This window comes from Lepidochelys kempii, chromosome 11 (assembly GCF_965140285.1).
Source record: "Lepidochelys kempii isolate rLepKem1 chromosome 11, rLepKem1.hap1, whole genome shotgun sequence".
NCBI classification, from domain to species: Eukaryota; Metazoa; Chordata; order Testudines; family Cheloniidae; genus Lepidochelys; species Lepidochelys kempii.
Genome location: NC_136390.1, coordinates 53,130,207 through 53,157,324, shown reverse-complemented (window position 1 = coordinate 53,157,324; position 27,118 = coordinate 53,130,207). Strand labels below are relative to the sequence as shown.

General features: G+C 39.2%; 1 protein-coding gene across 6 annotated transcripts in view; it reads right to left on the bottom strand.

Annotated features, from left to right (window-relative positions):
- Nucleotides 1-27,118, bottom strand: part of MYO1B (myosin IB) — a 180,269-nt gene that overhangs the window by 136,640 nt on the left and 16,511 nt on the right. For 5 of the 6 annotated variants that reach the window (XM_073306214.1, XM_073306213.2, XM_073306216.2 and 2 more), the window contains exon 2: nucleotides 10,568-10,708. The exons of the other annotated variant lie outside the window; for it this stretch is intronic. In XM_073306214.1, the coding sequence (XP_073162315.1) occupies nucleotides 10,568-10,702 (135 nt within the window). In that variant the 5' untranslated portion in view covers nucleotides 10,703-10,708. The remainder of the gene's footprint in view (nucleotides 1-10,567; nucleotides 10,709-27,118) is intronic. 6 annotated transcript variants of the gene reach the window in all.

Genomic DNA, 27,118 nt, shown 5'->3' with positions numbered 1-27,118 from the left:
AATATTTTTGGATATTTTCTACATTTTCAAATATACTGATTTCAATTACAACATATAACACAAAGCGTACAGTGCTCACTTTATATTAATTTTTAATACAAATATTTGTGCTATAGAAACAAAATAGTATTTTTCAATTCACCTCATACAAGTACTGTAATACAATCTCTTCATCATGAAATCTGAACTTACAAATGTAGAATTATGCACAAAAAAAAACTGAATTCAAAAATAAAATGTAAAACTTTAGAGCCTACAAGTCTACTCTGTCCTACTTCTTGTTCAGTCACTCAGACAAACAAGTTTGTTTACATTTGCAGGAGATAATGCTGCCCGCTTCTTGTTTACAATGTCACCTGAAAGTGAGAAAAGGTGTTCACATGCACTGTTGTCGCAGGCGTTGCAATATATTTACATGCCAGATGCATTAAAGAGACATGTCCCTTCATGCTTCAACTACCATTCCAAAGGACATGCATCCATGCTAATGAGGGGTTCTGCTTGATAACGATCAAAAGCAAAGCAGACCCGTGCATGTTCACTTTCCTCATTTGAGTCAGATGCTACCAGCAGAAGGTTGATTTTCTTTTTAGTGGTTCGGGTTCTGCAGTTTCCACATCAGAGTGTTCCTCTTTTAAGACTTCTGAAAGCATGCTCCACACCTCATCCCTCTCAGATTTTGGAAGGCACTTCAGATTCTTAAACCTTGGGATGAGTGCTGTAGCTATCTTTAGAAATCTTACATTAGTATCTTCTTTGCATTTTGTCAAATCTGCCGTGAAAGTGTTCTTAAAATGAACAACATGTGCTGGGTCATCGTCCATGACTGCTATAACATGAAATATACGGCAGAATGCGGGCAAAACAGAGCAGTAGACATACTATTCTCCCCCAAGGAGTTCTGTCAATTTAATTAATCCTTTTTTTTTTTTTAAACGAGCGTCATGAGCATGGAAGCATGTCCTCTGGAATGGTGGCAAAAGCATGAAGGGGCATACGAATGTTTAGTATATCTGGTACATAAATACCTTGCAATGATGGCTACAAAAGTGCCATGTGAATGCCTCTACTCACTTTCAGGTGACATTGTAAATAGGAAGCCGGCAGCATTACCTCCTGTAAATTTAAACAAACTTGCTTGTCTTAGCGATTGGCTGAACAACAAGTAGGACTGAGTGGACTTGTAGGCTCTAAAGTTTTACATTGTTTTGTTTTTGAGTACAGTTACGTAATTTAAAAAAATCTACATTTGTAAGTTTCAGAATAAAGAGACTGCATTATGGTATTGTATTGAAAAATACTATTTCTTTTCTTTATCATTTTCACAGTGCAAATATTTGTAATAAAAATAATATAAAGTGAGCACTGTACACTTTGTATTCTGTTCTGTAATTTGAAAATGTAGAAAAACATCCAAAAATATTTAATACATTTCAACTGGCATTCTATTGTTTAAAAGTGCGATTAAAACTGCTATTAATCACGATTTTTTTTTTTTTTTTTTAGTTAATTGCGTGAGTTAACTGTGATTACTTGACAGCCATGGGCTTTTTTTTTTTTTTTTGGTTAAGGTCCAGAAGGAGGTAAGAAGGCAGACGAGTTAAAACTCGCTGGGTGAAGTTAAAAGGGGAGGGAGAACAAAACAAATCAGGGGTGATATCACGGAATGAATCTACTGTAGACCACCAAATCAGGTGGAGGAAGATTTTAGAACAAATAGCCAAAACACAGCACAGGGTAGTAATGGGGGATTAACTACCAAGACAGCTGTTGGAAAAGCAAACTGACAAAACGTCCAATAACATCTTGTTTCAGAAAGTGGAGGAAGTTAACCTAAAAGGGAGGAATTGGTTGCAAATCTAAAGGTTGAACTCAATTCGATGGAAGTGATTATGTAACGATAGATTTCATGATTTTAAAGAAAGGAAGGAGTGAGAGGAGCAGAATAAGGACATGGGACTTCAAAAAAGTAGAATTTAACAACCACAGAGAACTGATAAGTAAGGGACCAAGGGAAGAAAACCTGAGGGGAAAAGGCATTCAGGAGAGCTGGCTGCTTCTTAAAAAGACAGTATTAAAGGCATAACAGCAACCATCTCGATGCAAAGGAAAGACAGAAAGAACAGTAAGAGGCCAATATGGCTCCATCAGGAGTTCGTTAATGACCTGAAAATCAAAAAGGAATCCTACAAAAATTGGAAACAATCACAAATTGCTAAGGATGAGTACAAAAGAATAGCACAAACATATAGGGCCAAAATCAGAAAGGCTAAGGCACAAAATGAGATACATCTAGCAAGGCACATAAAAGATAAAAAGAGGTTTTTTTAAAACATTAGGAGCATGAAAGAAATTGTAGATCCACTACTTAGCAGCAAAGGAAAGCTAATATCAAGAAGGCTGAGGTGCTTAATGCCTATTTTCCCTCAGTCTTCACTAAAAAAGCTAACGGTGAACAGATACTCAACACAATTAATATTAACAACAAATAGGAAGGAACAAAAGCCAAAATAGAGTAAGAACAGTTAATGTATTCACATCAGCAGGGCCTGATGAAATTCATCCTAGGGCACGCAAGGACCTTGCTGAGGCAATCTCTCAGTCATTAGTGATTATCTTCAAGAACTCATGGAGGACTGGCTGGGTCCTAGAGGACTGAAGGGCAAACACAGTACCTACTTTTAAAAAGTGGAACAAAGGGACCTGGAATCGAAGTTAGGCTGACATCTAGAAAAGTGCTGGAACAAACAAACAAACAATTTGTAAGTAGAGAGGATACTAGGGTAAATAATGAACAGACAGCATGGATTTGTCAAGAACAAATTGTGCAAAAACCAACCTAATTTCCTTCTTTGACAGGATTACTGATCTAGTGGATTGGAAGGGGGTGGGGGGGCCTACAGACATGATACCTTGATTTTAATAAGGCTTTTCAGGTCACACAGCCCCACATGACATTCTTGCAGGCAAACTAGGGAAATGTGGTCCAGATGAAATTACTATAAAGTGGACACATAGCTGGTTGAAAGACCATACTCAAAGAACAGTTAACAAGAGTTTGCTGTCAAACTGTGAAGATGTCTCTAGTGGGGTTACCCAGGGGTCCATCCTGCGCCCAGTACTATTCAATAAGTTCATTAATGGCTTGAATAATGGAGAGGAGAGTGTGGTTGTAAAGTTTGCAGAGGACACCAAGCTGGGAGGGGTTGCAAGAACTCTGGAGGACAGGATTAGAATTCACAATAACCCTGATAAACTGGGGAATTGGTCTAAAATCTACAAAATGAAATTCAATAAAGACAAGTCCAAAGTACTATACTTTGGAAGGAAAAAATCAAACGCATAGCTATAAAATAGGGAATAACTGGCTAGGCAGTCATACTGCAGAAAAGTATCTGGGAGTTACAGTGAATCACAAATGGAATACAAGTCAACAATGTGTTGCAGCTGTGAAAAACACTAATATTCTGGGGTGTATTAACCCCAAAAAGTCCTATCTAAGATATGGAAAATAATTGTCCTGCTCTATTAGCACTGGTGAGGCCTCAGCTGGAGTACTGTGTCCTGTTCTAGGCACCACGCTAAAGAAAAGATATGGAAAAATTGGAGACAGTCCAGAAAAATGCAAGAAAAATAATAAAAGGCTTAGAAAAAAACCTGTGGGGAAAGATTAAAATAACTGGGCATGTTTAGTCTTGAAACAAGAAGGCTGAGGAAGGACTTGATAAACAGTCTTCAAATATATTAAGGGCAGTTATAAAGAGGGTGGCGATAAATTGTTCTCCATGTCCACTGAAGGCACAACAAGACGTAACCAGTTTAATCTGCAGCAAGGGAGATTTAGGTTAGATATTAGGAAAAACTTTCCAAGTATAAGTTGGGTGACCAGACAGCAACTGTGAAAAAAAAAAAGGGGGGGGGGGGAGGGGAGGGAAGAGAAGAGTCGCCCATATAAGAAAAAGTTCCAAAAAAACTGGATTGTCCCTATAAAAACGGGACATCTGGTCACCCTAAGTAAAAGGATAGCTAATTTCTGGACTAGGCTGCCAAGAGAGGCTGTGGAATCCCCATCAGAGGTTTTTAATAAAAGATTAGATGAACATCTGTCAGGATTGGTCTAGGTTTACTTGATCCTGCCTCAGCACAGGAGGCTGAACTAAATGACCTCTGGAGGTCCCTTCCAGCCCTATAGTTCTAGGATGATATTGTTTCTTCCTCTGCCATGAAAAGTTTAAAGGCTACTTCTACTGAAGGAAGTGAAGCTAAATCATCATCTTTGTTGCTGATTAATTCCAATTACAGGAACAAATCAGTGCAGATTCAAGTAGCCAAAGTAGAAAGGTCTGTATATTCACAATATGGTTAGAGAATAACAGTTTAGTGTTTATACAAGTGCCTATAGTCTGACTGGCTAGTAAAAGACATCATCTAATTGCACGTAGTTCATTATAGTGTTATATGAATATTAAGAAACAGACATGAAATAATTATGCAAGTCAGACAAAAATAAGAGTGTACTGAATTGCAAAACTACAAAAAACTGTACAGTTATGCATCAAACTGTATAGCATTCACTGCACTCTGACTGATAAACCCCATTTCAGTGTACCATATATCAGCAATAATCAGATCAACAGGTCACAGTAGTCCGCTTGTACCACGTGTATTTTGCACCAAAATATATGCAGGAAAGTTTTGAAGTTACAGTAAAAAGGGGTTCATTCTTGTATTAAGATGCTCCTCCTAAATGTACGCCATTTCTACTCATTCAAGGAGGAAAAGAATAGTGTTCAAACTACACAAGCAGACAAAATACAAGTAGTAGGGGTTGAAGTGATTTTGACTCCTCAACAGATCTGTGAATGAGTAGACAGGGTAGAGGGACACAGGGAAGCCTTGATCAAAGCAGCATGCAATAAATGTGGCTCCAGATTTAGCACTTGGCCCCAAATGCCACTTAAATGATGCACCTGGATGACAGACTTTGAAAGACTGGAGTACTCAGAGTTGAATCCTTTCCTGTTAGGAAAAGTAGGCCAAGATCAGGCCCTGCTGATAAAACTCCCACAAGCACAAATACACCAGGCCCCCTTGTCAATCATTTCCCACTTCCCCTTAACATTTCTGGATTTTAAACACGAGAAAAAGCCCACCCTGTCCAGGAATGAGGTTCAGTTTCGTATGCAAACACATACTCAACCAAGTCTTTGTTATCCAGTGAACCGCTAATGGCATATACCATTTGTAGTCATGCCAGAATATAAGAGGAAGTTACTGTTAGAGCTGGATGAACAATTCAAAATAATGTATTTAGGGAATGAAGCTGCCTCCCCCACAAATTACCCACAGACAGATTGTGACTTTTATGAATTAGTTCACTGTTTGAAGGTGTTCAATAAATGTTGTGTGAACAAACTTTAGTCTGAGTTGTTCACAAACTTGACTGGAACCTCCAAGTACTCAGTATTAGTGATCAGATATTCAAGCTATGTGACTGGCCAACTAAATTACATCTTCTGTTTACTGATTGGCTAGCCTAACCTTTAAATTTTTGCCCCTTAAAACAAAGGTTAGTTTCATCATGAAATTCATTTGGTTGATTAAAAGAATCTCAAGTTTGGAGTTTGCTTTCTGTAAACATCTGTACCGGCAGAACGCTGCTCAGATGTTTGAAAAAATGTGAATAAAAAGGGATGTAAACTTATTGGATGCAAAATTTTCTTTAAAAGTTGCCAAAAATATTTACCAACAATTAGAGCTTTTAAGTGAGAAAAGAAATGCAGAATCATACCTCACACCAACCATTTCCAGGCACAATTAAACTGAGTTTCTCATTTTCAATCAACACATGCACTTTACCCAGTGAGCCCCAGAACCACTCAACACAAGATTACTGCAAAATCCTAGAGTAATTATTAGAACATTTGGCCTAACTCCAATTAAACTAGCCTTTATGCTTATTTTTATAGGCACAGTCTCCAGCTTTGCACTCTGGAATGCAACCCAACACCCGACTCCATTAAACTTTGTAAAAAAAAGGAAAAAAAACTTATGAAAATGTACAACATGTAACCAATTCAGTAGCCAGTGCTCTATTATGAGCACTCTTCTTTCCTCCTGTGAGCCCAAGAACATGCTGTTTTTGAAACACTGAATTGTCTCCTATTTTTTTCTCTAACAACTTAGATACCAAAATACAAATTTTCATTTCTATGCTTAAAGAGGGACTCACTTGTATGCAAACACTGAATATGTGAATTTGCCAAGATGTGTTTTAAAAGAAGAAAGAAAAACGGGGATACAGTCATTTCTCCCTTCCCAACTCCTGAATTTTTATAACAATCCTGTACATTTACACTTCCTACTTTGGAAGTAAACATTCTACATGCACTCAGACCTAAATCCTGACTCAGCCCAGAGGCACATAACCATGGAAGTTCCAACTTATTGAAGGCAACACAGTGCCTACAAAGGGGATGGTATACACCCAATGTCCTGCAGAGTTGAGCTCTTAGCAGATACCATTTGTAGTAGTGATGAGATGGAATTTCAGAGACGTGGAAGGAGACAGCCATTGGATCGGCAACAACTCACATCCACCAACCAAACATCTGAGGGGAAAGGGCTTTGAAGGGGAGAAGAGTATTCTATTTCTCCCTCCCACCCCAGAAAGAACCCTGTAAAAATTCTATTTACTTTGTCCTTTAGCACTGGATTGGTTAATTACGAGCTTTAAATTATGAGCTTACCTAAAAAGACCAGCTAACGCGTCTATGCAGCAGACTCTGCTCCCTGCAAAAATTAACTTTAAAAAATAAATACATAGTCCATGTTAGAGAGTCTATTCTCCACAGGCCAATCCCTTTGAGAGTTATAACAGGATTTTTTAACAGGGTTGTAAAACTGTAACAAATAGGACGTTCAGACACAAACCATATATGTTACTTTACTAAAAACTGTTTAAAAACTGATGTTGACAAAGCCTTAGTTAACTGCTGTGTAGGCATAAAAGACAGTAGAATGGACAATGCTGTTTGGTTGGTTTTGTAACCCCTACAGTTGAACACTGAAATGAGGGAGGAACTTGAATCTACAAATTAATCAGGAAAGAAGACATCCATTCCTATTGCCCTGTGAATGGACCCTGCAGGGCCAGGTTCATGCAACAGGCATGAACTGAAGTCTGCAGGCTTTGTTCAACTCTAAGAGTAGCTCTTCAGTAGTCTCATTTTGCTCACCATGATAGCATGCAAAACGTGAGGTCCTATATGTTAAAACATACATTACTTCCAGCTGTAACAAGGGATTCATTGTGTTCAAGCTTAAGTCTAAAAAAAGAAGTGAAAAAATGTATTTCATGGGCTTCAGATTTTGTGATGGGAGGGGAGAAGTGGGGGCTGGTTTTTTGCTGTTTAAAAAATAAACAGGAAATGCAGTAATAAACAAAACTCTGTCCACATGCAATTTTAAAAAGGGTCAGGAAACAAAATTGTGGGGGTGAAATTTACATAGCTGCAAAATACAATTGATCTGGACCTGAAATAACATTCCTTGAATTGCTTAATACATAAAATTATTAAATATCACAAACCAGATAACCAGTCTACTCAACAGTACATTACTTGGCACTTCCTTGAAACAGCTATTGCTTTTATTGGCTATGAATTAAATATTTTAATATAGTAAATGCTCTGCTTTCATCTAAACGGTTCCATCTTTAATAGGTGGATTAGTAAACTGAGTTTTTTAAGACCAAACAATAAAGTGATAAGTAAAGTCAAATAAAAAGTAAAGTAAAGTAAAGGTTGAAATATCATTTATCCTTCCTATCCAGCCTACAAAAACAGGAGTTGAACTACCTGTTTGAAAGGTCTTTTTGCTTGGCAGCAAACTTTTCAGCAAAATGTATTTAAGTGTCAGGATTTTCCACCTGGAATGCAAATGTTCCCATACTACTGAAGAAAATGACACCTTCCTTTATTTGCCAAAGCAAATAATACAATTAATTACTCTGCACTAATACTTTATCACCTTAGCCAACAGAATTAGAATTTTGAGAAGCTAAATCTCTTGATGTAACTGCCTCAAAGAGTGCATTTTTGAAGTGACTGAAAATGGTACATAATTCAGGTAGTTTTTATTCTATACATTTTTTTAAAAAATTAAATTAGACATTTGGTATACAAGTCTGACTTATCTCCAGAAAAAATGTCCAATCTCCCAAAGTTGAGTAAAAATACACAAACTTTTTCTATTCTATATTCCCTAAAATTGAGGTGCTTCAACAATCCACTCCCTAATGGCAAGCAAGCATCTTTCCTAAGTGAACATCTGCGGCAGAATCTAGGGTTTCTTCACAGAATAAGTTTCTAGCCCTTATAGTTAAGAAAACAACCTTCCAAACATGAACCGAGGATAAACCAGCACTGTACTATGTTCTTAAGTCTGCACACAAACAGTGACAGCACCTCTTCTGCTCTTCATGTTTTCACTTTGCTCTAACAGAGTGAAAACTGATCAGGCTAGTTAGTTTTCACCCTACTGTTGGGAATCCATGGTCAACGCTGAAACTGACAAGAATCAGGTCAATTACACGGTGCTACATCTTGAGAAAGCTGTGAGCAGCAGCAGGGTACTACTAGCCAGGATGGGCAGGGAAGCACTAGACGTGCTATTCACTGGGGAGGACCACCCAGAAAAAGGCTAGGAGAACGGCAGATTATCAGAGTCCCTCTCACCCACCCTCCTCCATCTGGGGATGGAAGGGAGAGAGGGGAAAAAATACATCCTTCTTCAAGGAGCCAAAGGAAGCTTCACATTTTAGTTTTTTAATGCCTGATTATCAGAGACTACAAATAACAGAGGTCCCTTAAGGAGAGAATTCCTCACACAGCACCTTGAAAGGAATCCTTCTCCTCTCCCTGCATCTGAGGGATCACCTTGGCTCCTCCTCTCAACACTACCTGTAACAATGCGAACTACTTATCTTACTTGAGTCCTTAGCTATCAGGTGACTAGTCAATTCTTCAAGCCCTACATGTGAAAAGAGTGGATGGATATGGCTAAGCGAGCAGATGTGGGCAACAGCATGTGTGTGGATATGGGTGGGAGAAGAAAGTGAAAGAGTGATTTTGGAGGAGAGAGAAGCAGTAAAGAATATATAGTGGAGCAGGGAGAACACATAACATAGGGGAATAAAGAGACACACAAAGGGAGTGGAAAGAGAGGAAATAAATACAGAAAGCAATGCAGATAAACCACTATCTGTTATAGGATAGAAAGGAGAAAGTGGAATGAAGTCATGGAAGGACTGAATGCATAACAATCAAGAAACATACTATAAGTAACATTTTGAACAATTAAATAGAAAGTGGATTGAGGATAAACTAAAATTAAATATGGTACACAACTCTTTTATTCCATTAAGTTGCAGGTGCTATGGCTTAGAGAGCTTGGCTCCACTTCGGCTCATAGCTTTCATCTTCTATCTATTAAGTACATTTTTCAAGCACTGCCTTTCATTCAGTGATCTAAAAGCTCTTGAACCACATTACACACACATTGCCCCAGTGACATAGGTATACTATATACATTTTAAAAAGGAAGGAACTAAGACACAGAAGTAATGCATCTTTATAAGCCCACTCAAAGAACCAGTCGTAGAACTGGGCTCAGGACAGGAGTCCTATTTTCAATCCCTGATGTAACCATTAGAACATACTTCTGCTTCCTAATTTATCACCTCTCAAAGATAAATACACATGAAGATTTTGATTAATCCCACACATATCCAAGTTTACAAACCACTTTTCCAGCTGCAAGCAGAACCACAGATGCTTGTGTACATGCTTTGTTTGCAAGCGACAACATTTCATGTTTCAGCTAATCCCTATAGAGTAATTCCATTAAGAAAAGGAGTACTTGTGGCACCTTAGAGACTAACCAATTTATTTGAGCATAAGCTTTCGTGAACTAGAGCTCACTTCACTTCATGCTCAAATAAATTGGTTAGTCTCTAAGGTGCCACAAGTACTCCTTTTCTTTTTGCGAATACAGATTAACACGGCTGTTCCTCTGAAACCAGTAATTCCATTAACACTCTAAATTTTTACGGTTTATATACCATATCAATGATACTCATCCTGTGGATCATGAAAAGAGATGCCAATCAGACTACTTATATCCTACCTTCCATAGAAGCAGATTTGCTTGAAAATGTGTCTTCTTGATACAACTGAGGATCAAACTATTTACATTGTTAATTCCCAAAGTGTCTTCTTTTAAAAGTGATGGGATCCAAATCCCATCTTAAAACAACATGTGACCTGTGCAAAGGATTCTGAAACACCTCTGAGGAAGAAGAGAAGCAAGTGACTGAATACAGGAGGGCCTAGGTCACAATTTAAAAAAAAAAAAAAGAAGTGTTAAGTACCTCCAGCTAACGTAATTTATACATACCATGGTGTGCAGTAGACATGCACGCCCTACACAACATAATTCTAAACACTTTTTTTAAAAGGAGGATTAAATAGCCCCCCAACAAGATATTTGTGCAGCATATACTTACATATATTTCACTGTGGTCAAAGCGCTTTTTTAGGTTGTTAATGAATGAATCTTCACTGAGAGGTTCTAAAAGGACCATATCTCCCACTCCAATCATGTTGTCTAGAAGTGACGTCTTCACCTCCATTTTGGCCATTTTCCTCTATTGGGAGAGGAAAAACAATTTGAGCACCACTAATTTGAAAGGGTCTATTTATTCACATTTATAGGAGCCATCCAGGAGTTTGGCTGAACATCATGCAGGAACATAAATACATCGAGTGTCATTTCTATTCAATGTTTTTCAAAATGTTATATTTTTAAATCTAGAAAGGTCAGAATTCACAACAATTCAAAGCAATGTGGACATAAAACAAAGGCACCCAAAACAGCCCACAAAGTCCTATGACGCAGCCCTTGTTTGCTATATATCAGATATTGAGAGGCAATTCAAGCTAAAGATTCCAACAGGTCAGATCCCAAGATTCCTTTATTTGTTTTCATGAAAGATGAGCTAGAAAGTAAATGTTTTGATTTGCAGTTAATTCATATGGATATATTTCAAATTTAGGTCCCAATCCTGAAGTTCCTATGCAAGCAGATTTTCCAGAGACTTAATGAAGAGTTCCCACTTTTAAGTCAATTGTTTTTAAAACTGAAAATCAAGAACTGAATTGCAACTTATGCATACAATCCAGACTTTTTGATTACAATAAATATGTTCAAGTGTACGCAAACCCAACTTTCTACTGACTTTTTAGAATGCCCAGATATTCATAAAAAGTCACTGCTTTTTATGGGCTTACTCTCCGTATTCTAATTTGATTAAACTTTTCCCATCTTTACCTTCCCTCCACTACTCCAAACAATCTTTTAGATTCTTAAAAGTAAAACCACTTATTTGACTTAAGTCGGACAAGAAAGCTATTCTAAACTATACATTGCATTTCCCATGTTTTTGGCTTTATCAATAGAATCTTTCCTTAGTATTCACAACATAATAGTCTGGATTGTCTACCACCCAATCACTGTAGAACTATAGCTTTACTGTTCTTTGTCAAATAATTAATTTTCTTAACAACTCCTTTCAACTGGAGTGCAGACATTCAATAATTTTCTTCCAACTTCATTTGCTGAAACCATAGATAATTTCCTGAACAGATCTTTTCAATTCAAATAGAAAATAAACGGCTCCAAAACTACGGGCATGTCTACAAAGAAAGAAAAACCCACAACTGGCCCATGCCAGCCGACTCAGACTCACAGGGCTTGGGATGCGGGACTGTTTCACTGCCATGTAGACTTCAGCTACAGCCTGAGCTGTGGGACCCTTCTACCCTGTAGTCCGAGCCCCACAAGTCCAAGTCCGCTGGCAGAGGACAGCTACAGGTTTTTCTTTGCTATGTAGATATACTCTAAACTTCCCTTAGTAGGGACAGGAGAAAATTGAGGAACAGGGTCAAGCTGAGGAATTCATCTTCACATGTAAACGTTTTTACAACAAAATTAAATAATTTATCATAGACTGCATTGTAAATGTTGAGCTCCAGATAGGTGAACAGCCTTGTGACATCACAAACTCAAGTAAGTTTTGAGATAATTGTACAGCCATGCAAATTTATAACAGTAGAATGAATAGTCATACTAATGAGCAGTGACCAGTCAGTAATAAGTATCTGGACTGTCATCTTCTATCGATTCCTCCACAACGAATTATAGTTTTGTGTTATTTTTTCTTGTTTTCTTATGAAAGAAAGTTTAAATAAAGTTTCTGCAGGAGATTAGTAGTTTATACGGTCAGTGGTAAGCAAACTGTTTGCATATTTACTACTATCACATTTACATGATTTCCCATAAAAAATAATCTGAAACTATTCAGTCCAGACTATCCCTTTACCTCCTATTTGCATCTATGACCACCGCATAATTATGCACTATTTGATTTTTGAGTTGTAGTTCAGATATCACTCAAATCATCAACCCAGACTCAAGGCATGTTTGATGTTATTCTAAGTTCAACCAAGAAAACTTGCAGCTCCACCGGAAGTTAACAGAAGTAATAGATACAAGACTCCCAACCTTAACCAAACCTGTGAATCTTCGAAATTCACATGGATATGTGAAAGCTGTCTCATATTCATGCTAGACTGTGGTAGACACCTGTTGGTAGGTCAGTCTTGCTAAACAAACAAGAGAGCATTTCCTTGCATATTGGAGAAAGCCATTTCATCAAAATCTTGGTTTAGTCCTAAAAAAACCTTAGTTCCTGAATTAGTGTAAAAAGTATATTAAAATGCCCCCCAAAAAGTCATGCCATAGATATGACTTAGATTTGTAAATCTTTTCCACTCATCCCCATCAAACTACTTTTTAGAAACCACTGATCTGACTTTAAATTGTATATTTACTCTCCATGGAATTTTTCTCTGCAACTAATGTTCAACTATTTTGTATGAGCTGTTATTAAAAAAAAAAAAGTCCTTTCGAATATGTAATTTATTAAATATTGAGTCAGTACCAAAAAAAAGTTCAGCTAGCACAAAACCCTACTATGGTCAACTGTAACCTAAAATTTAAGTCTAGCCAGTAGATCTCATTTACCACTCTGAAATTACAAACCACCGACCATGCTAAACGCATCATTGCTATGGAATTTCAAGACCAGGAGTACACAAGCCATTAAGCCTATTCATATACTGCTCACTTACAAGAGGCACTTACAAAAGGAGGGTACCAAGTCACCAGTCCCAGTATTCAAAGCAAGAACAGTGCATGACTTACAGAGATCAGTCCACTGATAGTATTTGAGAAAGAAGTGAATAAACCTTGTGAACTCCTAAGACTTTTTTGCAGTAATCTAGCATCATAGTATCATTGGTCATTTCTATCAGCTTTAGAACAGGAAGATATTACTGACCTAGATAGTAAAACTGAGACAATATGCTGGCTACACAGTGTGATTCAACAATTTTTTTCTAAATCAATCTCAGTAATTTAAAGGACATGTTTGAAGGCCAAACGCTTGCCTTACATTGAAAGTGATATGATCCAAAAATATTCTACAATCCAAATGGTTTATGCCACCATTTTCAGATCCTATCGGCAATCCTTACTCTGGCACAGTTGTCACAATAGAGGATTTAAGCAAGCTTGCAGGATGGATTTAGTTTAGAAAGAGGACAGAGAAGCAGCAACTGGAAAAGGATTTTCAGTATACAGATATTGTTAAGAAGAACCAACAATAATGCAAAACACACATTAAACAATTAGACTTATGCTAACAGAATAGAATGGTGGGGAAGAGGCATTAAAACAGAATCATTAAGGTTTGTAAAGCAGTTTGAAAGCGCATGGTGCACTGTAAATGCCAAGTATTATTGCTAAAGAAAGAGGACTTTGGAGAAATACTAAGAGCCAACGCTATATATCAGTAGAAAACTAGAAGTCCTCTGTTGCACTGGTAAGGGAATAAGTTTCAGCCAAGACACTCATAAATGGATCTGTAAACTTTGGAGCTCAAATCCATGTTAGGCATCTAATTAAATTGCCTCGTTTTTAAAGGTGCTGAGCACCCAGCAGCTCCCATCAACCTGAAACAGAGCTAATGTGTTCTCAAAGTCACCCAACTTCCTAAATAGAGACGTATTTTTGAAAGTCTTTGCCCTTCAACTATAAAGCAATGGTACCCTTCTTGAATGGATTAGGTAAAGCTAATGTTGCCAAGCTTAAAAACAAAACCTCACTGCCACTAGCCAGCATTAGCCAGTGCTGTGGGTGGCACTTATAAAAACAAAACAGGCAAGTTGGTTAAACGTCAGATGTGTTAAAATTATGTTTTGCTTTTGTATATAAACACAAGAATGACTTTTGCTTTGATTATTTCTCTACGCAAATTACTGACCTGAGAAAGATTCATAGAGGTACTGAAATTGTGTAGTATTAAGATGGTAGAAAAGCTTAATAAATATAACCTAAATAGAAATGGCAAACCCCAGATTTACCTAACCCATTTACAGCTGTATCAAGCTTGTTTGGATACACTGTATGAAACAGAGTTGTGTAAAGTTTACAGTTGTAAATTATTAAGTTTTAGTACAACAAGAAGTTGGCTCAGAACAAAACGCTTACACTCTGCTAATCAGATTTTTCCCCAAATATTTTCTGAACTCTCCCACGCCCACTTGCTAGTTCCCTCCCCTATTAATCTTCCTCATCATCCCCAGAGTATACTCCATCTCCATCCCACAATACCATCCCTGTTCTCTTCCTATTCACTGGCAGCTTCCTCCTTCCTCACTCTTCCTCCTGGCCCTGTTCCCACTTAACTTGCATAGATTTCAATGAATTTTACATTACAAAAGAGCATGTTCAATTGTCTAGAATCTTGTCTATATTAGATAAAAACATGCTGCAACAAGCCAAGGAAAACCTTGGGCTTGCAATACTAGTTCAGTGTTTTGTGTCCACACGCTGTTGTGATGCAAGGTGTTTTCCACCCACTGCTTTTATCTAGTCATTACAATGCCTGGGATAACTTTATTCATGTCTAGCTGGAACACTGCAGTCAACAATGATTCTCTCCTGTCCCCACGCAGTCTAGGAAAGAAGCCATAAAGCTTTGCAGTCTAGCATTGGCTTCTAGTGCCCCTATCCAATGACTCCTCGTCTATGTTCAACTTACTCTCTACTCCCTTTATGCTCCTGTTCTTCTCTCACAGACCGCTCTTATTAGATCAGAGTCTTCCCTTCCATTGCAATAAATTCTATTTGCTTGGTCAATACAGACATATTTGTTCCCTGAACCCTAATTTGAGTGTTAGCACAGATTTTCGCTTAAAAATAAAAAAAAAAAGAACGGCCATACTGGGTCAGACCAAAAGTCCATCTAGCCCAGTACTCTGTCTTCCAACAGTAGCCAATGCCAGGTGCCACAGAGGGAATGAACAGAACAGGTAATCATCAAGTGATCCATTCCCTATCGCCCATTCCCAACTTCTGGCATACAGGGGCTAGGGACACCATCCCTGCCCATCCTGGCTAATAGCCATTGATGGGCCTATCCTCCATGAACTTACCTAGTTATTTTTATAATACTGTTATAGTCTTGGCCTTCACAACATCCTCTGGCAAAGAGTTCCACAGACTAACTGTGCGTTGTGTGAAGAAATATTTCGTTTTGTTTTAAACCTGCTGCCTATTCATTTCATTTGGTGATCCCTAGTTCTTGGGTATGAGGAGTAAATAACACGTCCTTATTTACTTTTGCCACAGACATGCTTTTATGGACCTCTATCATATCCCCAATTAGTCATCTCTTTTCCAAGCCGAAAAGTCCCAGTCTTACTAATCTCTCCTCATATGGAAGCTGTTCCATACTCATCATTTTTGTTGCCCTTTTCTGTACCTTTTCCAATTCCAATATATCTTTTCTGAGATGGGGCAACCAGATCTGCATGCAGTATTCAAGATGTGGGTGTACCACTTCAGAATAGGAATCTTGTCAAACTTTACCTTCCAACCAGCTCACAGTAACAGAACTGGCAGATAACTGAGGAACAGCATGAAACTTACATGTATGATCAAATCCTGCATTCTAGTTTTCGTGTTACTGTGCTGCGCAGCCAGGAAATGGAACTGAAACGGTTTTGTTCTGCATTCTGAAGCTTAATTTATATTTTTTAACATTGAGGAAGGGGGCATTTTAAAACCCAAAATAATATTTTTCCTATTTTTGAAAGTAAGATGGGTGAGGCCCAAAATCACCCACCCATAAGGGTGTCAATTCATAAAAATTGTGATGACATTACCATAATTTTGCATATTTAGACAACCACCAATAATCAATTAATACAAATTCCTTATCAAAACAAAGACTATTTTATAATCTAGACAACATTGTGCATTAAGACTTCAAGTGCAAAATTTAAGATCGGATACACTTCACAAGACTTACAGTAAGTTTACACATAGATGAACAGTCTTAAAATACTTAAAATAATAAATGATGGACCATTTCACAAGCATTTTTAGGAACCAACTAAAGGAACTGCAGCAGAACTGAACATTTTAATGAGCACCAAATAATACTGTAAAAAGAAGCCCAACACAACAAAAGAGGCTAAAGCCAAGCAAAACGTGTACAGTTAAAGTCACTCACCCCTCTTCAAAGGAGGAAGTATAATACTATTTGTATTAAGGACTCCCATACATAATGACACTGCCAGAGCTTTCCTATGCCATCCACACACCCCAAAATATGATGTAATAATCAAGCATTGCACATCTACAGGAAGCTGGTGACAATTAATATACCTCTTCACTTATTGCTAGGGCCCTACCAAATTCACAGTCCATTTTGGTCAATTTCACTGCTGGGGAAGGAGGGTGGTTAAAATTAGTCAATTTCATGTTTTCAGACATTTACATGCGAAATTTCAGTGTTGTTACCCTAGGGGTCCCAAAGGCAGTCAGGGTCACAAGGCTATTGCAGGGGAGTCTGGGGACTGCCACCCTCATTTCTGCCCTGCTGCTGGCAGGGACTGTTGCCTTCAGAGCTGGGCAGCCAAAGAGGAAGGTTGCTGGCTGAGCACCCAGCTCTAAAGCCAGCACCACCACCAGCAGCACAGAAGTGAGGGTATGTGGAGGTGGGTTACCATATGTCTGGTTTACCCAGCAGTCTCCCACCTGACAGCTGGAGCCACAGCCACCTCATGGGGGGGTGGGGGGGAATAGCTGGAGCCACAGCTGCCCCTGTGAGGGGTGGGGAGAAGAGCACACATAACAGCTGAAGCCGCAGAGCTTCCTGCAGCTGGGAGATATCCTGGAGGTGTGTCTGACCCGGCCCTGCAGGGGAAAAGGAAGTCTTGTTCCTCCTCACCCTTGCAGACTAGCAGCAGGAGCCCTGTGCAGGGTAAGAGCACCTGGCTGGATGCCAGATTTCATTAGGGAGATTAGATTTCACAGTCCGGGACACATTTTTCACACCTGTGAATTTGGTAGGGCCCTACCTATTGCACAGCAGCTATTATTGGCAGGGTATATCAGTTAATTGTTTTCCTCCTCAACTGCTGCTGCAGTGAAAGAGGACATTGTAGTGCCTCAGTACCCAAAGCTCTCCTGACAGCGTATGTAGCGCTGGACTCAAGCACACCTGCAGTTTCAGGATGGTTAAAAAAAGTAGTCCTTGCCATCTAGTCTACTCTCTATAGAAAACATTTGTGAAATTAAAGGCCAAGTTATCAGCGACACCAACAACTTGAAATCTAGGAGGAGTCAGAAGTAGCTTTAGGTACCATACCTGGCCCTCAGCATCCCTGTCAGTTTTTGTGATTTTGCAATCCCACTTACATGTTTCATTTCCCTATCACTGCATAATAGACCCACACAAATAAAGTAAACTTTCTGACCACATTCAGGAAACAGTGAAAATGACTAGATACACAATGCTGCCAAATGGACACAAGTGAAACTGAGAAATGGGGAAAATGCTAATTTTTTTTGTCAGAGTAATTTTGTGGCACATCTGACAAAAGCAGGCAAAAAAAAATTCAGAAAGAAATAGGATTTGGAAGTTAATGATGTTCCTTTATACAAAAAAACCACATGCCACTGCCCTCAAGCTGATGCACAGAATACATATATACAGGAAATAGAGCATGCTGACAGGGAAACAGCCCCTGTTGGGCACAGTGACGACAATCTAGATTCGTGGCACACTCACTGACTAAGAAAACTATGGTGCTCTGTTCACCCAACATCAGAGCACTCAGCATCCAGCATGTAACAAACTGCTGATTCTAACCCAGGAAAACATTAGCAAGGGTTGTTGACTCCCCAACTCTTCAGTCTTTGGGACAGAGCAGGGCACAGTGGAGCAGCAGCATTGTGGATGTAACCTTTCTGTTGCCTGGAACTCTTCTTCAGGGAGAGAGCCTATAGCCTCCTGCTTCTCCCAAGATTGTTCAAAGATGCTGAGATGTGGCAATGAAAGGACTGAGAAAAAGAGCAGGGCAGGGATGACAACTGCCAAACAGCAAGAGGACTTTGGAGCCCAATGACTTCCTGCTCGAAGGAGAGTAGGTTCAAAACTCTCTGACAGGTATGTTGTAGACCAGGGATCAGCAACCTCTGGCACGCGGCCCACCAGGGTAAGTCCCCTGGCGGGCCAGGCCAGTTTGTTTACCTGCCCCGTCCGCGGGTTCGGCCGATCACGGCTCCCACTGGCCGTGGTTCGCCGCTCCAGGCCAATGCAGGCTGCAAGAAGCAGGGGGCAGCACATCCCTCGGCCCATGCCGCTTCCTGCAACCCCCATTGGCCGCAGTTCACCGCTCCAGGCCAATGGGGGCTGCAGGAAGCGGCATGGGCCGAGGGATGTGCTGGCCCCTGCTTCCTGCAGCCCTCATTGGCATGGAGCGGCGAACCACGGCCAGTGGGAGCCGCGATCGGCCGAACCTGTGGACGCGGCAGGTAAACAACCTGTGGACCTGTGGACGCGGCAGGTAAACTGGCTGGGCCTGCCAGGGGGCTTACCCTGATGGGCCGCATGCCAAAGGTTGCCAATCCCTGTTGTAGACCAAGGATATTATACAAGTTAAAACACTTCCTTTGATCCTGTACACGACCTTAAGCTTTGGCCAACAGATGACCATTTTATGAACACCTTTTTCCCCATCAGGCAATAATTTACTGCAGTTACACTCTGAACCAGTCAATATTTACCATTTTAAAGAAGTTTGCAATTTTGGCTTTGTTTTAAAATTAAACAATGCTTGTTATGTCTTATCTAGAATTGAAAAAACACTTCTAAAACTTTGCTCAATGTTTTGTTAGTTTTCAGTAAGCGTCAAACATTCAGAGGACTTCACAGATTCCTCAACTAGTTAACCACAAACGGGTTCAGTGAATTATGAAAGCTAAACAAGAGATAGTGAGGTATATTTATTTATATTAAGAGTGAGGGAATGTTTTTATTAAGAGTCAATTAAACAGCAACAATTTCTAATGCTTAGCAATGTTTGTGTCAGCATAAAGACAAAACACTCACCCCACTCATCCAAAAATATTGCCACAACAGAAAAGGCAACAACAGCTGTTGGCTGGTACTATGAGATTCTCCACGTTTCTCAAGTGGTAGAAAAGTTATGCAATATTATATTGAGGAAGTATGTTTTAATTTGTGTATGCATTAAAATGAAGTCATGAAAGGGGACAGAGAACAATTGCACAGGGAAACAATCTCAATTCCCAGCTACTGAGAATCCAATGTCACAACATTAGTGGTCAGTTGCCATAAGAATTCTATAGCAAAAGACACACTAAATTGGGTTAGTGTTCTGTTATTTTCTTTGTTAGGCCTGTCCTGTAGTAGGTGACTTCTGGGAACTCTTCTGGCTCTATCAATCTGTTTCTTCACTTCCGCAGGTGGGTACTGTAGTTGTAAGAATGCTTGATAGAGATCTTGTAGGTGTTTGTCTCTATGTCTGAGGGGTTGGAACAAATGCGGTTGTATCGCAGAGCTTGGCTGTAGACAATGGATCGTGTGGTGTGGTAAGGGTGAAAGCTGGAGGCATGTAGGTGGGAATAGCGGTCAGTAGGTTTCCGGTATAGGGTGGTGTTTATGTGACCATCGTTTATTAGCACTGTAGTGTCCAGGAAGTGGATCAAAGAAAATAACAGAACGCCACTAGCCATCACCTTCAGCCCCCAACTAAAACCCCTCCAACGCATTATTAAGGATCTACAACCTATCCTGAAGGATGACCCAACACTCTCACAAATCTTGGGAGACAGGCCAGTCCTTGCCTACAGACAGCCCCCCAACCTGAAGCAAATACTCACCAGCAACCACATACCACACAACAGAACCACTAACCCAGGAACCTATCCTTGCAACAAAGCCCGTTGCCAACTGTGCCCACATATCTATTCAGGGGACACCATCATAGGGCCTAATAACATCAGCCACACTATCAGAGGCTCGTTCACCTGCACATCCACCAATGTGATCTATGCCATCATGTGCCAGCAATGCCCCTCTGCCATGTACATTGGTCAAACTGGACAGTCTCTACGTAAAAGAATAAATGGACACAAATCAGATGTCAAGAATTATAACATTCATAAACCAGTCGGAGAACACTTCAATCTCTCTGGTCACGCGATTACAGACATGAAAGTTGCGATATTACAACAAGAAAACTTCAAAACCAGACTCCAGCAAGAGACTGTTGAATTGGAATTCACTTGCAAATTGGATAAAATTAACTTAGGCTTGAATAGAGACTGGGAGTGGCTAAGTCATTATGCAAGGTAACCTATTTCCCCTTGTTTTTTCCTACCCGCCCCCCCCCACACACGTTCTTGTTAAACCCTGGATTTGTGCTGTAAATGGCCCACCTTGATTATCATACACATTGTAAGGAGAGTGATCACTTTAGATAAGCTATTACCAGCAGGAGAGTGGGGTGGGGCGACAGAAAACCTTTTGTAGTGGTAAACACCCATTTTTTCATGCTTTGTGTGTGTATAAAAAGATCTTCTATACTTTCCACAGTATGCATCCAATGAAGTGAGCTGTAGCTCACAAAAGCTTATGCTCAAATAAATTGGTTAGTCTCTAAGGTGCCACAAGTACTCCTTTTCTTTTTGCGAATACAGAATAACACGGCTATTACTCTAAAACCTATATTTTTCAAGATATTTAAGACCTATTCACTTGCAAACAATTGATAGTAGCTCAGGTAAATTCCATAACTAGAAGTATTTAACTAAACTCTCTTAAAGTTCACTATCCTATGTGCTTGAAGTACCTTGCAACCCCTCTTCTGTCCACCTTCAGGGTTTCAAAGCTCTCAAGGTGCACCAGAAATGGGCTGCCTCCTGCACATCTTACAAATACACAGAAGCCCAATTTAAAGTAGTCCCCTGCACATTTTGGAAGGTAAATGAAAGAGGAGTAACAGCTGTACTATGTAAGTTATGGACTCACTATGTGCAAAACACAATTTATCATCATTTGAAGAACGCTTTACAAGAATAATGAAAGAACAATGCAAAATGTATGGACGGTATGCATTTTTCAGAGGCTCATAACTTGCTCTAATCAAAACTAGTTTTCTTCTCAGTGCAAGTAATTTCCACGTCAAACTTCAACTTTTAATTGATTTTAATCACATTTTAATCACAGAGCTGTTCAAAATTGCATACGTTTTTCTGAGCGAAAAATATACTTTCTATTCATAGCAGAACTATTGTATTCTAAGTAAATGAAAAGAGGAGATTAGACTGAAAACTGCTATGCAACCTTGACTATAATCAGTGATGGCTACTTATACTACAATTCTTTCAGAGCCACAGAGAAAATTACTCTGCAGACCATTAAAGATTCACAGCAGCCCTTTAACTGAAAAACAAATCTCTATAGCCTGAAAAAAATTATATGGCACTGATTAAGTAATTTGCAGGCTTACATGTGCTTGTGGTTTGTCATATACATGAGAGGCCAATTAAAATATATATTACTGACCACAGGTCTGCAATTATGAGGAGTAATATTACCTTCCCAGTTGCTAAGGAACTGAATCATCGTTTTAAGTAGTTTAAATTTTATAGGGACTGAACATATTTGGGAGTTTAGAAAAACTAGACTTCAGAGAGAAGTGTATTGGTTATTTTACTGAAAATGTATGTCACTCATTGACTTTAATGAGGATTAAAACTTAACATCTTTGAGGTGATTCAGGTTATCGTAATTTTTTATTTAGAATTTTAAATTACATTGGATAAATAACTCCTACTCCATTTAACTTGTGATGGCAGACTCCCCAAGAGAGTTGTATGTTCTCAGGGATTGCCCCTGGGTGCTTTATTGATATCTTTTTGTGATATAAACATGTTGAGAAAAATGACAAGATGTTTTTTATTTAACCACAAAAGGCAAAGGCCATGAGAGTTATATGTACTAAACAAAGGTTTTTTTCCCTCCTGCTCTTAACTGACTGAATATTAATTGAGTGCTTAAGGGTAAACAATGCTATTTACATTTGTCCTATGCTTCTTTCTGATATCTGTTATATAGATTAATATTAAAATGGATACTCCTTAGAATAAGATTACTTTTTTGGTCTAGATAAAACACTTTCATTTTATTCTCCTGTATGTGTAATTTTTCAAATTACTTGCATATTTATTATATGTACACAATATCTAGTTACCACCAGTTACTATATTAGGTTGTTGGTCCGTTTCCTAATTCAGTGGTTTGTATCTTTACTTTAAAAGAGATCTCTGCTGGTTACTCTGGCTTGGGAGGCTTTGAGGAGGCTCCTTGCTACTGAAATATCAGCCTGACAGCCCTTTTTCAGCACCTATTAAAAGGTATTCTTAAAATATCAAAGATGTTTTAGGCTCTGCTTACATGCTGGGTAAATTCCATTTAAGTTTTGAATTATACCAATAGATTTAAAAGATTGTAGGTGTGGTGTAACCTTTTTTTGCAGCAGCTTATTCTGAACCCTGAATATAGTTTTTCTATTTTAAGTTACCCCAAAAAGCAAACGTGAGTGCATTGGTTACTTTCCCTCTCCCCCTTCCCATTTTCTGTATAGCTGGGAACAGCTCCCTAGTAATGGGCTCAATCCTGCTCCATGGACCATGGCAAAATTCCCACTGACTTCTTTAGGAGCAGAAACCATTCCACAGAGAATATTTACTTTTAAACTTTCTTTAGCCATATTTTAACTGAAGAATTTTGTAAACATTCTAATCTCCAGTAAATAAACTTGACATCAATTTAAAAAAAAAAAAAAGTGTGTGCATTTTTAATCCTACATTGTTAGAAGCAACACCTCAGACTGGAAAAACATTAAAAGAATATTTCTCTTTTTTTAATGATAGCAGTTTGTTTTCTTTGTACACTTAAATGCATTTTTAAAAAATAGAACCACTTCACCGTAGTCTCAGTCAATTTGTTTATGTGGGTCTCTCCACTTAGAAAAAGTCAAAAATAAATCCTTTTAGAGAATAGCAAAATGAGATTGTAAAACTACATTAGGGACAGATGTCAAACCTAAAACTAACTTTAAAATATGTGTTTTTTTAAAATTACAGACTAGATATTTGGTTGACAGTGCCATTTGAACTACGCAATTTTTTTAGGCCAGACAGGTATTTAGTATAGAACATTAAACACCTGGAAGACAGTCAGTTAAGAAAATACAAATACTAGTTTTTACTACTATTGGTTGTATAGCTGAATTTCAGTACAGAGGGGATGCCCTTTTAACTAGTTACCTTAATCTTTCAAACTGCTCTTAAATTTAGTGCTAATTTTTTATGTCATGCCTGATTCAAAGGTTATGTTTGCATAACTGTTGAAGAACAGAGCCACATACACCAAGCTAGGAAACCTTTGTTTATTTTAGGTGTCATAACTTTGGCCTGCTAGCAGGCCAGAGTTCATGTTCAAAGACCCACCAACAGCAGATCCTGGCACATTATTATATATTAATGGCCAGTCTTCACCACACACAGTCAACACATTTTTTCCAAGTGAGGCCTCCCTCCTTTGGGAGACATATTACATTCAACATGAAGCCATATGCTTCACTTACACTCCTACAATAATAAAAATTAATACTTTTACTTCCTTTTACACACACATAGAGAGCAAATCATTCCTTTATCCATTCAGTGCTAACCGCACACCTCTGTGCAACACAGGATAGCTGGAATTAGAAGTTTCTATTTGCCATAGAACAACAGTGACAGGTCACTCAAGGTAGGTCCTTATATGATAAAAGTGTATTACAGTCATTGGCAATCTTGCTGTCAAATCCATGAATGTTGTTTTGAAACATTTACTCTTCTGTCAAGCGCTAAGTAGATGACAACAGTCAAAGACATCTGAGGAATGTGAATGAAGATGACAAAAAAAAAAAAAAAAAAGACAGGCCACAGCTGTAATAAACATCCAAACACTGAAGCCATCTGGGGATGGGAGGGAAGGATACCACACGCATAAACCTCACGCTGCTTAATACCTTCAGTGTACCAATAGATCAAGCTTTTCTCCCCATTGGACACCAAGCTAACCAAATTACTGATCCTTCAGAAAATCCATATCCCATGGAAAGATATTGATCCCTCTCTGAGCACGATCCAATCCCTCTCACCACCAGTCCTTGAATGGTGAGCTCTGATCTCAATCCGTCCCAGCTATATGAGGGATTGGACGCAACATGTCCCTCATCTCCATTTAACTATACACTTGTGCAAGAACTAATTGTCCAAAGTAAAGCCAGGAACTTACACAGACACAAGTACCTTCTGACAGTAGCTTTTCAATTGTTCATTTCCACATTTGGTATGTATAACGTAAGAGGACAGACAACCACCAATATCCTGACACAGCTCCCCACCAAAGATCGTTAACAGACCTCACATTCATGCAATCCAATCTATCAATCCTGAAACACACCCACTCCCTGGCAACCCAGCCCACCAGCTCTAGTGGGTACCTGCAGTGCCATCCATCTTCGAGAGGGCAGGCAGGTGGGACAGATGAACTGTGGAGTAGGATGCAAGAGGCTAATTCACTGCTTCAAAACAGTTCAAACGGCTTCGCTAGCTGCAAGGAGAGCCAAATGGGGAATCTGCCACTAAAAGGAGCACACTGATTGGCCCTTCGCTCCCTCCTCCCAACCCTCAAGAACCCAGAACTCTTTTCAGCTCTTTCCCATGGACAACATTGGTTATAAGAGACAAGAAGGGTTACAGGGGTGGGGAAGGAAGTGGTTCCCTCTCCATGGCCTGAGCAAGTCAGGTGCTCTGCATAAAACCAGGATATTACTGTCAAAGAAAGACCGCAAACGTCTATGACAAAAAAATTCTATTAATCTATTAATATATTTTGACACCTGGACAAAATTGGTCCCTTTGTGAAAAAGCCAATGGTTGAACAGGCATTGGTTATAAGCACATCACCCTAGTAGATAGGTGACTTCAGAAACATTACAGTTCAGACATTAGTTTTAAAAGCTATTACAGATCTGTTTCCCTGCCATACTTTTCCATGACTGTTTGTGCTGCACACTGATTTCTGTTCCATGGAGGTTGGCAGTCTTGTGACTACACTACCAGTTATGTCAGTATAACTTATGGACTGGAAAATAAAGACATTCCTCCAACTCCCCCGCAACACCGCACACACACCAGACAGGAACGACAGACTCCCAGCTGACCCCTCCAGCCTCACCCAGCACCAGGAAAAGAAGCAGAAGTCAATGTAAGACAGAGCAATAGGGTGGGGAGCACCAGCAGCATCTGAAAACAGCATTACTATCTATATTATCAAAAAGAAAAGGAGTACTTGTGGCACCTTAGAGACTAACTAATTTATTTGAGCATAAGCTTTCGTGAGCTACAGCTCACTTCATCCGATGACGTGAGCTGTAGCTCACAAAAGCTTATGCTCAAATAAATTGGTTAGTCTCTAAGGTGCCCCAAGAACTCCTTTTCTTTTTGCGAATACAGACTAACACAGCTGTTACTCTGAAACCTATCTATATTATGTTTAGCTATCAAACAACTTTCTATTCAACTGGTCTTTTAAAAACATCAGTTACCTCTTGTATCTTCTTTCCTTCCCTGCCTTCCATCTACTTTTCTCTTTCTTGCATTGTTTACAATGTCTATTTCCTCTTTTCATTCTCTCTCTCTCCATCCTCTTAGATAAGAGGATAATTATCCTCCAAAAAATCTCACCCCCAAATACATACTTCTCTGTTGTAACGTCTCAATTACCCCCGTGCACCCACATGCATCCACTCATCCCCTCACACATCAGTTGCTGAGGGTCTGGTAAAATTTTGTGGACTATCTGGCTAAACCTACTAGCCAGGTCATAATCTAAAGAGACCCTTCTCTCTATCCCTACCCCCTTCTTCCCTCCCTCCATTGTCTAGAGGCAACCTCCCCACACAGTTCCATTGCTGGAAAAGAGTTGCTGGGATTCCTAGCAGGATGCTAGGCTCAGGTGCATCAGTAGGCATCTGGTAAACATGAATCCACTGCCCAATCTCTCAAGCAGCTAGAAGGAGCATTCCTGTCCTATTTTTGCTCCCCACCCTAAACCAAAAGACTTCTGGTAGCTTCCTTGGAGAGTGGGAGATCTTCACTACATTCCTAAGCCTGGTAGCTGTACTAATGGGAGAAGAGGGTGTCTCAAGCAGCCTCTTCATCCCCTAACCTCAGTGATTATGTTGGATCATATTAAACAAGTTCTGTATTACAATCACAAATGAGTTTGATTCCCCATAGTTTAAATTCCAGGGTATTACTAATTAAGAGGTCTCTTGGTTTTTGGTACTGTTTCTCTCCCTCTATGTGTGAAACTTGCAAGCTGCTAATTGTGTTAGTACGTTCTAAGACAGAGCCTGTTCTCAAAGCAATTCACAGAGAGAGAGACTCAAAGCAATACTCTAACAGAAACAGCACCCAGAGACTCCCCGCCCTTTTGTTGTATTAACAATTGTGATTAAAATAGAGATAGAGGATGTATGTGGATGGATGCTCG